The sequence below is a fragment of the Pelecanus crispus genome, chromosome 9, assembly GCF_030463565.1.
Source record: "Pelecanus crispus isolate bPelCri1 chromosome 9, bPelCri1.pri, whole genome shotgun sequence".
In the NCBI taxonomy this organism is placed as follows: Eukaryota; Metazoa; Chordata; class Aves; order Pelecaniformes; family Pelecanidae; genus Pelecanus; species Pelecanus crispus.
The window spans coordinates 7,538,978-7,551,602 of NC_134651.1; the positions used below are offsets into that span (position 1 = coordinate 7,538,978).

Consider the following 12,625-nt stretch of genomic DNA (forward strand, 5'->3'; position numbering starts at 1 on the left):
TTATAAGGAAGAGGGTCTGATTTTTTTATGGTTTTCAGAGAAACTCACAACTGTATAAACACTAAAATTACCCAGGTTATTTTTAATAGCTAGCTTCAATTATGCTTCACCATATTGTAAAATCAGAGATGGTATGAGATCAGTCATTCGCGCTGAGATGTTTGATGCACTATGTAACTGCTGTTGAGATCTGGAACCGTTATCTATACAAAATACCTTACAAAGGCCAGCCATTAAAAAAATGTAGTATTTGTTGTCTTGGTTTCATCCAGAAAAGAATTTGCCCTCTCTGCGCAAGTTATTTGGAGAAATGTGTGCTGTTTGCCTTTCCAGATGCTACTTTGTTCCTTTCTGGTGACTTTTAAAAATTTAAAAGATAACAAGAAGCCATTAAAAATGTGTACGTATATATATCTTTGGCTGTGTCTGGCTCTCCATTATTAAGTGCATAGCTCCGTTAAATGCATAGTTCTCAGAATTTTAAATCCATTCTTCCTGTTCACCGTGCTTAAAACCCACCATGAAATTATTGTTATTCTTTGCATACATCTTTTACTTTTCTAGTTTTATTCTTTCAGAAGTAAAGTTGTTATGGTATGAGAATGATGGGCAGCAAGATATTTGAATGTGTATATTTGGATAGGATTGCATTATCTAGATACCATATATTGTAAAGATTACAATTCAGGGCTTGCATTAGGAACAGGTATTGCATTCACCAAGGCTCTGTACTAAACGGAATGATTGTTGCAGGTGTGACTATAGAAATGCTCGTGTTTAACTTATGGTGTATAATTCTAGCATTCTGTATTTAGAATGAGTTTAAAACTATGCTCCTGGCTGACACAGTAATTAAGGTATTCAGCTTTGGTTTTCAATAACATGGTACAGTTCCTACATTCACAGATAAAATCTCATGGTTACTTCATGGGTTGTTTCTCAAATCCATGCACCTGGTACAAACATTTTATGATTTTTTTTTTTTTAAATGCATCACTCAGATACATGGTATTTTGCCTATAAATGACAGGTTTAATGCTGAATGACTAATATCCTGTAAAATAACAGAGCTAGAGAGAGCTTTTCAAATACAAATGTTTTAATATTCCGTAGTGCTTAGAGTTAATGCATGTCTCTTGCCTACATCTACTGCAAATATCAACACATACTGTTCATCTCTTTTTTGTTGTTGTTTTTGTCTATTGCTATTTTATGCATGAGAAAGTTCTTGTTTTCTACTCTGTGCTTGGCTGGCTTTTTCTTTTTTCGTTACTTAGTCCTGTGTTTGTACTGATTGCTTTTTTGCATGCAAATTACAGAATGTCATGGAAATGAGAGAGCTCTGAAAAAAAAAGGAAAGATAATGCTGAGTTCCAACTGTCTTTTGTTTGTGCGTAAGTGTGTAAAATATGACATGGAAATATTTTCAGAATAGCCTTTGACTTTCCTTCTGGTGTATATTGTTATTACTCAGTAAAGGAGCGGGCATTTTTCCCATTGGAAAATATGATGAATCTCTTAATACTTGTTAATAATACGGGTGCTGGGCATGAAAGAATTTTGTCTTGCCATCCATTTATAGAAGCAAGGAATTATGATATTGTGTGTCTTGCCCAAGTTAAAACTTCAATTCCCATATTCAATGAAACTTTTGTATACTGTGGGTGAAACCCTGGCCCCATTGAAATCAATGGCAAAAATCATTGTCTTCAGTTGGTCTAGGATTTCACTCTTTTTTTTAGTTTACATATGGATTTTCATGTTTCTTTACAAATATCTCAGCAGGTAGTCAAAGGTTTCAAGGGAATCTGCCGTTCTATTTAAAAGGGAATGGAATGAGTGTGTCAAAAAAAAAAAAAAAGCCAAACCATGCTTATCTTTGCAAAGCGTGAGCTTAAATGGTTGAATTAAAAAATATGAATTAGCATTTCACAGAAAAAATATTGTTTTAATCAACTGTCAAGACATTTATTATCCACCTTATTGCATCAAATGCAAGAGGTTATTTGGCAGTTCTTGTCTCCACTATTCCTAATGACAGCAAAAAACAATTAAGTGGGTAAACATAGTTTATGGTGGGTATGCTTTTAGTAAACAAGCTTTGATTCTTCATTTAAAAACAATAAAGCACTGGGCACTCTTTGATTCTTGTGCTAGATGTTTCTAATAGCCATACCCCCTAGGGAAGGTTTTGCTGTAATATCTGAAAAGCATAATGAAAAATTGGTTGTTATAAACTAAGATTTCCCTCCCTGCAAATGTTTTTCTTGAAACATCCATGGGAATTTAATATTCACTGGTTTTTTTTCCTCAGTCTTGTATATTCTTGAATTGTCTTTTTTCCTCCATTTTCTCCGTTCTCAATCCTAGGTCCCCTTACAAAGAAACAGACAGATGATTTAGGTGATAATGACGGTGCTGAAGATGAAGGTATTTTTTTGCCACCAAACTGATTTGCATGACAAGGATCCCTGAAAATCTTTTTTCTCCCCTCTTTTTTTGACTTCTTGTCTTCTTTTGAAGAGTTTTTTTTTCTTTTTAATTCCCATTTTTGATGTGTTTTGTCTTCTTGCTTGTTGTTATACATATATATATATTTTTAATTTTTTAAAAGAAAGAATGTTGTTAAGTTCTACATTTTGATACAAAACAGTAACAATATTTAAAGAGAAAGGCTTTTTGTTTTCTTGAAATGGACTTTTGATATGTTGCATCCCACCTTTTGACTGAATTTTGTCCATACTATTTAAACTAACACTCTTTTAAAGTTTCTCTGTACACCTTTTTGCATGTTTTCTAACCCTATGTATTTCACCAAGTACAAAGATGTTTCTTTTTTCACTGACTGATCTCAGTTTGATAAACATATAAAATGTTGTGTTTATAAATGGAAAAATACAGAAAATTCTTAGAAAGTGTCTCTTAAGCAACTGAATTTCCCAAAATACAAAACCTTCTGCATTTACATTGCCATGAACAAATATAAAGAAATGCAAGACTACACCACCTTCCTGTAGAAGAGAGGTAGCCCTAGAGTGGTAGGTAATATTTGCAATTGGTGAGGCTCTGCACAGCACCAGTGAATTCAGTGAGGCTAAACTGATGTCGTCTAAAGGAATCTCATCCCTTTGGATTTCTACAAGCATAGAAAAATGCCTATCTGCTTGTGCTGACCCATAGAAAACCCTATTACCAAGTAAAATTGGAAGTTTAAATGTCAAGCATATTATTCTGTTTATGAATTATGTCTGTTAATCATATAAGCTATGCAGATTTTATTTTTTTTTAGGGCTATGAAAATGGTAACAAGGGGCTCTTTCTCTTGAGCAGTCTCATCCCTTCAAGTTGATGTGCTTCAAAATTCTGAATCTTAAACACATACTTTGTATATTTTATGGTCAATGAGTAAAACAAATTACCATATAAGACCAATAGAGTTGCTACTTGTTTCTCTGTTAGTACCTTGGGGGGGGAGGAGGGTGTTGCCAGATACTAAGATGAAGCTTAACTTGTAAACTGCAAGGCTCTTAATTAAGAAATTTTTCATCACACAGAACATTAACTGTTTTACTCAAACAGAAACGTGCAGTCTTACCGCAGAAGATGAAGGCAAATATGAGTATTTAACTTCTTACCCAATAACTGAACAGACTTTACAAATAAGCAGACAAATTTATACATGTCCGATTTACGATCTTCTATTGAATGTGTATGTTAGGCATATGAATGAAAGTCTACCAGTTGGCCCAAGATTTGAAAGAAGAACCTAATTGAAAATCTCCTTTGAAAGCTCTCATATTATTCAGAGCTAAGTATGATAATTCAGATCCACTTAGCTCTATGAGGCCAAGTCATTTTTACATTAGTTTGTGACAAAATATTGGAAGGGACCTTCTTGTGTAATCTCCAAGACCTGTGATATTGAATTAGCCATTGTAAAAGTTGCTCTGTCTTGTTTTAACACTGTGTTTTAAGAAACAGTTTGAAACCTGGGTTATTCATCCAGTGGACCTTAATGGCTCTCCTAAATTGCTGTATAATTGCCAAGACAGATGCTAATGGCTTAACATTTGTTGAGTCCATCTCTGCTTAGACACACTTAAAAGAGACTATTTAGTTTGGTAAAATTCAGCAGAGAGGGTTTGCTATCAGGAAACAGTTTAGTATGTAGGGTCAGATTGAGAGTAGGGATCTCGGTCTTTGGAGAGCAAGTGTCCATGTCAGACAAAACCCGTCTCCCACATTGGCAATTGTAGGAGAGAGAGAAAGGACTGTAAGTACACAGCAGTCAAACTAGGGGGAAGAAAGACATTTACAACATTAATAAATCTCTGTAATTTATAGGACTGGGATTAATTTTCTCTGGCATACAAGTGACAGTTTTGTTCTCCTTTCCATGCCAATAGAAGAATGCAGGCAGTAATTAGACTTTCACTGCTTCTGAGAGTCACAGAGAGACAGGGAAATTTAAATTTTTATTATCCATACAGACTGAAGGCTGCAGGGATGCCTGCTGGGTTGGTAGAAACCCTGTCTGCTTTGGCCCTGCGTTTCAGTGTCCCTCAGCGGAGGAGCGGTATCGGATGACCTGACCTGCCTTTTGTGAACCTGCTCTTCTGCATCGGAGCTCTAGCACTTGTTGCATATGCAGAACTGAGGAGTTCACAAACTTCAAGTCATATGTATTTGGGTATGAGTAGCAGGAAAGAATGTGGCAAAGCAAAAAGCCACCTTAGCTGTCTAGATTTCTGCTAACCTGTCCATCAAACCCTTCACCTTTTGCAGTATGGTAGTTTTTATTCAATATAAAAATCTACAGATGAATAACTGCAGACAAAATAAAACAAATACCGAACTGAATGAATGATGAAGTTGGAATATTAAGGAGACCGGGCTTTATGCAGTGAAAAACAACTATGTCATATAACTGTAGAATCCATGCTACATAAACAATGTCCAATGATTTCTAAAATGCCCAGGATGGTCTCTGTATTAAGAAATTCAGAGCTCCCATGGCCATTTCTTGTATTGTACCTTTCCTGAAGAAATATCTTTCATAGCAGCTTCTTGGATTAAATGCCTGGAAAGTATTCTGTATTGTGTCAGTCAAACATCAGAGTTTGATTAGAAAATTTAATTTTAAAACAGCATTCAATAATCCCACTCCCATCTGCTGGTACATGTCACTACCACAGTATTGCAGTCCAAACCTTGCCAGCACAAGCACTGGAATCAGTAATCAAACTTGGATCTCTGGTATGTGCTGCAACTAGTAGACCAGGCTTAATTAGATCATTTTTCATTTTTGTTTTCAAAAGACCCAAAGGCAGTAGTGCACATTACCAGCTAATGATCTGCAAATTTGCCGTTTAAAAAATGAAGGTGTTTTCAAATTCTATGAGTGTGAAATGTGTGAAAAGTCAGAAATTATATAAATGTCTTTTTTTTCCCCAGCCAGGATGCATTCTTGTTTCTGTGTAACCCTTTCATGTCTACACTTGAAATTGCTTACCTGTTTTTCAATAAGTATTGAACTACTTGAGCAGGCACCAAAAACAAGACTGGCAAAAGCACCTGCAACCAGTGAGCATTGGGGCTTTCCCTTTTTATAGCAGTGGTGGATTTGCCTATTTGCTGACATGCAGGTAAGCAATACCTAGTGCAGATGCAAGCTTTAACTTAAGTTGCTCAGCAGTTGAATAAACTGTACCTTCCCCAGTCTAGAAACAAGGTTTGGTTTAAAAAAGTAAAATATTTTAATCTTAATATCTTATCTTAGTCTTAATTTTGGTAAGGTAATAATTTACCTTGATTTGATTTGGCTATAGCAAAAGACAGTGACTCTTTATGCACCCTTATTTCCCATGTGCTAAAATCCTTAGCATGACTTAAAATACAGCAACATAAATCATTAATCAGCCTATGTACTCAGGGATCAGAACTGGACGTCTACGTAGTTAGCGCTCTATGGTATATCCATGAAGGATTGCTCACAAATGAATTCTTCTCATCCACCATTCTGTCACACACCCTTTACCTAGCACATCAGTCTGTCAATCTTAGATCCTTATTTAGTCCCCAATGCTATTTGAGCATCTCTCAGTTTTTAATGTATTCAGTCTCACAGCATCCCTCTGCCATAGAGGAATGCAATTATTCCATTTTTAGAAATGAGGAATACAGGTGCTAAGTTTGAGGAATGCAGATGCCATGTCCATAGTAAAGCAGGGAACTGAGAGTACATGCCTCAGAAGCGGGGTCTGCACTGGAATTGCTAGATGTTTCTACTCTTCCTTTCTCCATTCCAATCTCTGCTATGAGAAAGGAGACAGATTAGGAACAGATGTTGCTGTTTGTTCCCCGGCTGTAACTGTGATGATTCTGATCATTTAGTCTGATGCTCTGTCTTACATGGGCCATTGGACTTCATTGACTGAAAGAAGTTCTTGGTCCAGAGCATGTTTTAAATCTAAACAAACAAAAATCCACTCAAATTTTAAATGGCTAATGATGCAGAATGTATCTGTAAATCCCTTCTTATGCTTAACAGACTGTAGCGTCATTGGCGCAAGAGCACATTTCAGAATTGAGGATCTTCTCCAAAAAACCCTATCACTCCATTAGTATTAAAATAGACTAGGTTGCTAAGTTTAGCATTTCATCTGCTTTCAACTGTCATGGTAAGAAATAGGGAAAGAAACAATCTTTTAGTCTGGCACTAGTTGTAGATTGTTGGACTTCGGAGATCAGTAAACAACAGAACACATTTGTCTACCTCGCAAAGCAACCTCATGCTCCAGCCTTAATTATAGCCTCTAATGAGTTCCAGCCAGGCTGGAGTAGCACAGTTCTTACCACTTTGGGTGAACTTGTTGACTGATACACACACATAGACCTATTCATGATTTCTGTCCATAGTGTCACCCATTCATGTTAGTTCTGTGATTCCAATTCCCAAATATAGATTCCAATGACACTTGCATATTAAATTTTGCCGATTAGATTTTTCCCTTTTCACTGAGAACCTCAGTTCAGTTTATGTTGAATTTTTGCAGTGATGTTATTAATACTGTGCATAGTAAAAATTCTGACAGACCTTTAATTTATGCATCTCTTCAGGGCTCCATTATACTTCTAGCATTGCCAAGCATTGCTTGTACAGTGAAATCTGTGAGCTTTTGCATTTCTAACCATCATCTTTTAATTATTTAAAATTACTACCTACCTGGCTATTGAGGTCCTACTCTAATGAGAATCTGCTCCAAATGCTTACCTGTAAAAGCACAGACCTTTTTTAATGTTAGAATATACATTCATATAGTTCTCCATGAGGATCTCAAATCAGTTTCAGGTAAAGGTAGTTAAGTGTTTGAGAGTGCACAAAATGATCCCTTGGTTTGACAGATACAGAAACAAACAAAAAAGGAGATAATTCTATTTGAAATTGAAGGGTGCTGTATTTTAAAATACAAAACATGTCTAAAACCTCACTGCCAATCCTAACACAACTTCAGTAGTTACTTTAATAGTGTCAGGACATCTAGTTTTATATCACATGTTAAAAACATGGCATTAATTGATGTTTATGTATCAGCACTGAGAAGGGCACTAGCTTATTAAAATAGCAGTGCATCTATGAGGCATCTAATAGATTTGAACTGCAAGGTCAAATACTGTTAAAAGGCTTTTAAATGAGTAATAGTTGCACTGATTGGTACCGTGCTCTGCTTAAATATTTTAGGACAAAAGCTTATGGAAGAGCTACACCTATCCATATAATATTCTATGTAAGGAACACATAGGTTTTACAGTACCCAATCTAAAAGTTTTCCACTGTTCTTGTGCTGTTTCATGTTCAAAAACCCAAGATTTACTTAATAATCTACATCAAAATGTCACAATTTTTCATAGCATTTAGAAAAACACTGCTTGTAACATCTGTGCTAAACTAATTATATTTTTGTGCTAAGTTGTCTCCAGGTAGGCTTTCTTCCTTTCCCATTTTGGTTGTTCCCTGCAAATTATACTTGTTAAGTCATGTGGCCAATTCACATCAGCTTCAAATGACTGAAGCTATAATTATGTTTTGTTATATACAACAATTGTGACTGGTATTCACAGTCAGACCCGATTCCCTGTTGTGTGATGTAACAAACATAGAATAAAAGACAGCCCTATTCCTAAATTGCCTGTAATGTAGTTAAGACCAGACATAAAAAGTAGATGCAACAAACATTAGAAAGGTGCAGAAGAGAGGAGATGATGGAACTCGTAATAAGTTCATGTATATGTCATATAAATAAGATCATTCTCTGCTCTACAGTAAGGCCTACTTAGATGTTTTATGAACTAGCAATTTAAAGCCAAACAAATTACAGCACTCAAAACTTATCTTCTGTGTGAATAAAAACAGAAGAGCGTTGAATTTGAGAAGGATTTTGAACAGCACGATCCCCGCATATGTCTTTGAAAATATTAACGTGTCTGCTTTTTAATTGAAGCAATACTTAATGAAATGCAACAAAAGATGCAGTACGCAACTAAATTAAATCAGTCTGTCAATCTACACTTCTTGGCAGACGTGTCACATTTGCACCCCAGTTCTTCAAGCTGGTTCAGAATGAGTCACTTCCATGAATAACTGTTAATCTGCATCCATGAATAACTATTAATCTCTGTGAGAAAGTGTAACTACAGTTTACTGAGATGACTCCAGCACATGCACAGAAAAGACTGATAGCAGCTTGTAGGAAAAAATGAAAGACTTATCAAATCATTTAGGGTCAGGTTTTGAAAAGTATCCGAGTGCCAAAATCTCAGTTATTTTCTTTGTTGAGCTGGACACTTAACTCCAATAAACGCTTTTGAAAAGTGCATCTTTCTGCCACTTTTGTACCAAAACAGGGATTCTCCTCACAGAGTGTTATCTTAGTACTTCCTCCATTTCAGTTTTAAAGGATGGTAGTTTTCATGGGGGAATGTTTACTCTCTTTCAGGTAGGAATCAATTCTTGATTAAGGTCTGAATTTTGCTCTCTTCCTTTGATCTTATTTAATAATATCCACTAGCTAATAACATCTGTACTTAAACAGTACTCTCCCAGCTGAATATTTGCACCTTTCAAATATTCCTAGCTAGAGACTTCAATTGACATGAAACCACTGACTGTAAGACCAAAACGCAGTGATCCCTCTTCTTCCCATGAAGAGCTCCATAGCTTCCATGTAATCCATAGCACAAAGTCCCACTAGCCTCAGCTGAATACTGCATAACCTCACAGATGTCTCCATTACTGCCCGAAAAACACACAGAAGCACAATTTTTCTTTTGGAGAAGGGATTTCTCTTAAGACTGATGACTTTGGCAAAGCAGCATGAGGAAAATTCATATTGCATGTCATCTGCTCTGACATGGCATATAGACAGAGCTGAAAATTAGTCTTTATCTGTCTGTAATCTTTACAAGAATATTAGTAGTGGGAAATAACAAAAGTATGGTATAGGCAGAATTTACTCAGAGAATCACTTCTTTATATGTCAGATTTTACTCATGAATGTGTGCTTCCTTTCTCAGATAAAGGACACCTATTCTTTTCTAAATATCCCAATATTATTTTCCAGATAAACAGGCCAGTACTACGAACATTTCATTACTGTTCACAGTTGGTGCTCTGTAATTCTATGTAATTTTAATTAAAGAAGAATTCTGAGACAGTCTCCCCCTGTGCTACCACCAAGCATACAATTAACTGTGTACAATTTCTGCTGGGAACAGTCACACAGTGATTTCAGATTAATAATTTATTATTGCTTCCATATTTGTATCAAAAAAAACCCCAAGCCCATAGACTATGAACAAATGATCTACTGAAAACAGTATATGAACTTGAAAAGAGTTTTTCCTCTGTGTAGATTTTAAACCTCAGGAGCTCATAATTCTATCCTATGGACAATGAAGATAAATAATCTCCTTAGCTTTACACTCTGAAAATTGCATGTTGGAAAGCCCTTACTGTATGCTTGAGTGAGGAAAGCAATACAAGCAATTTCATGCACAACCTTTCATCATCCTTTTGGTCTTGAATAAATGATTGTTCTACTATTTCCAATATTGAAGATCCGGTTTCTGATCTTGACTGTTCTGGCATTTTCTTCAAATTAGAATCAATATCAAAATAATAATAGCAACTGGCTTTCTATAAACAGTCATGTCTGTACTGATTTTTTCCAGCAAATTCAAAAAGCAGGACTTCTAGTGTAACTGCCCTCAACTAGTCTTTACAGTCCTTCAGAAATGATTCAAACAATTCTACAGAGAGCTTACTTGAAAGCATCTTAACTAAGATTCCTCCAAATCAAAGTATTAAACAATACATCAGAGGTTTCTTCAAATGCTGAAGTGAGTAATCAGGGAAGTCACTTGAATACTGTCATAACGACAAAAAAAGTCTTCAAATCAGAATACCCAGTACAGTTCCTCATTGGGAAGTTTTCATATGCTCTCTTGCTATTGTCTTTCTTGATTTTTAGGGACTATTATGGAATGCTATGACTTGGGCAGTGGAAAAGACCTGGGCACCTAGTAGATGACATCAAAATACAATTTAATCCAGATGTAAAAGTTTAAATTTACACCTTAGCTGATTTCTTTCCAGTCCAACAGAAAAAATATTTTAAAAACATATATTATCCCACCACTAACTGTTGCTTTGAATTGGTACTTAGAGAACAACTTTCCTCACAAGGAGCAGTGGTGTTCAGGTATTCAAAATTTTATTCTGAGTAGATGCATCGATTTGCAAATAGGACTATTTGCAGGGGGAGGGATACCCAAATCGATGTCTTCATTAAAAAGAAACTCAAAACAATATGTCAATATCTAATTTTGTTGTCTGAGAGAATGGCAGAGCTTCTGAGATTTAAAATTGTTACCTGCATTCAATGTTACTTTTGAGAACCTTGATATCTGTTTGAATGCAGGGTTGGGATTTATAAACATTGTTCCAGGCAGCTATTTTTTCCAAATATAACATACAGTTCTTCTCAAAATGTAGTGAAATAGGAAGTACCCATGCTGTTTAAACTTCAGGCTACCCAGGTTACAAATAATATCCATTTGAGGTCTAAGTGTTAAACAGCTTCCAAGTACTTTTTGAAAACTTGGACTTCAGACTTATCAAAAGACGGCTGTTTATACGCCCTTTTTATAAATTATTGATCTTGACATACTGGAAGCAATCAACAATTTATGTATGAGCAGAAATTTTGTTTATCTTAATATGGTGAATTGCCTTTAGCTAAGTGAACAGAAAGATGGACTGAGCTTTCGGAAGTGTTCAGACTGCCTAAATGAGCTCACACTGATGTTAGCAGACATTTTATGTCAAATTCAGCAGGAACAGAATCAGACCACTGTCCCATTGCATTTGAGCAAACATGTTACCATTTCTGATTCCCTTCTGCTTTTCTGAGGCCAACAAGTGTTTCAAAAATACGAACTTTAGTTACAGGCAAGCCACAAAGAAACACTTATGCCCACCTGCCCTTTTCCTTATGTTAAAGATGTTGCTTGAGAAACACTTCAAGAAAAATAACATCACTAAAAAAAAATTAAAATATTGCATGTATCTTTTTTGGTACTTTCTTGAGATAAAAATGTGTCTTAATATTTTTTCCAGACATTCGGGACAGTGGGGGACCTAAGCCTGTGATGGTGTATATTCACGGAGGGTCCTACATGGAAGGCACTGGAAATTTATATGATGGCAGTGTTCTAGCAAGTTATGGGAATGTGATAGTCATCACAGTCAACTATCGCCTTGGGGTACTTGGTAAGAAGCTTTCAGCTTTCCATTAATCCCTGCTATCTGCAATGCAATTCATGTTGTATGTGAGAATGTTTTGGGTTTGGTTTTGTTTTTTTTTTTTTTAAATCCCAAGCAAAAGAACAAACATTTTTTGTTGTTGTTGTTTTCTTTGTCAAATAAAAGGTTTGTATTCTGGGGATGAGATATTATGCTATTGCAAGCATCATCTGGAAGAACCTGCTGTCATGCTTTTAGTGGTGTGAAACAGGTGGCCCCATTGCTGAGCTGTTCAGACAGAAGAGTGGGGGTTTCGTGGTGGTTTTTTGTTTGGTTTTTTTTCCTGTGAATAACAGTGATGCTTTACTTCATAGACAGGTAAATTAGGTTTTTTAAAAAATGTTAAGTCATAGATAATAGGGTTTTCTGTTGGAAGAAAGATTTTGATTACCATGACTACTTCATACTTTGAAAAAGCTAAGGAGGTTATGAAAACATTATTAAATAATTAAATATTATTAAATAAAGAGCTGCACTCTTTACCTACTTGTTTTGTGCTTCATTGTGGTTTTGAAAAGTGGTGTGATAATTCAAACACCTCCCGTATTTCTTTTCTAGGCCAAATTAGAGAGTGAAGAGGGTTACTTTTGATTGTTTCAAATACAGTGAATAGGATATGCTGATGCTGTTAGGCTTGTGCAGTATCCCTCTGGTAGCTTGTATTTCTAAAAAGTTATACTTTGCTTTTTGTTCAGTGTAGTCACACTCGCGATACAAGTTCGCCAGCTCTTGAGACAGTATGATTGTTGGGTTTTTTTCTTC

At 35.7% G+C, this 12,625-nt stretch overlaps 1 protein-coding gene across 9 annotated transcripts in view; it reads left to right on the plus strand.

The window, feature by feature from the left end:
* Positions 1-12,625, plus strand: part of NLGN1 (neuroligin 1) — a 315,375-nt gene that overhangs the window by 99,533 nt on the left and 203,217 nt on the right. For 5 of the 9 annotated variants that reach the window (XM_075716215.1, XM_075716208.1, XM_075716209.1 and 2 more), the window contains 2 exons: positions 2,371-2,430; positions 11,678-11,830. In XM_075716215.1, the coding sequence (XP_075572330.1) occupies positions 2,371-2,430; positions 11,678-11,830 (213 nt within the window). The remainder of the gene's footprint in view (positions 1-2,370; positions 2,431-11,677; positions 11,831-12,625) is intronic. The other 4 variants (XM_075716217.1, XM_075716211.1, XM_075716213.1 and 1 more) reach the window with 1 other exon arrangement.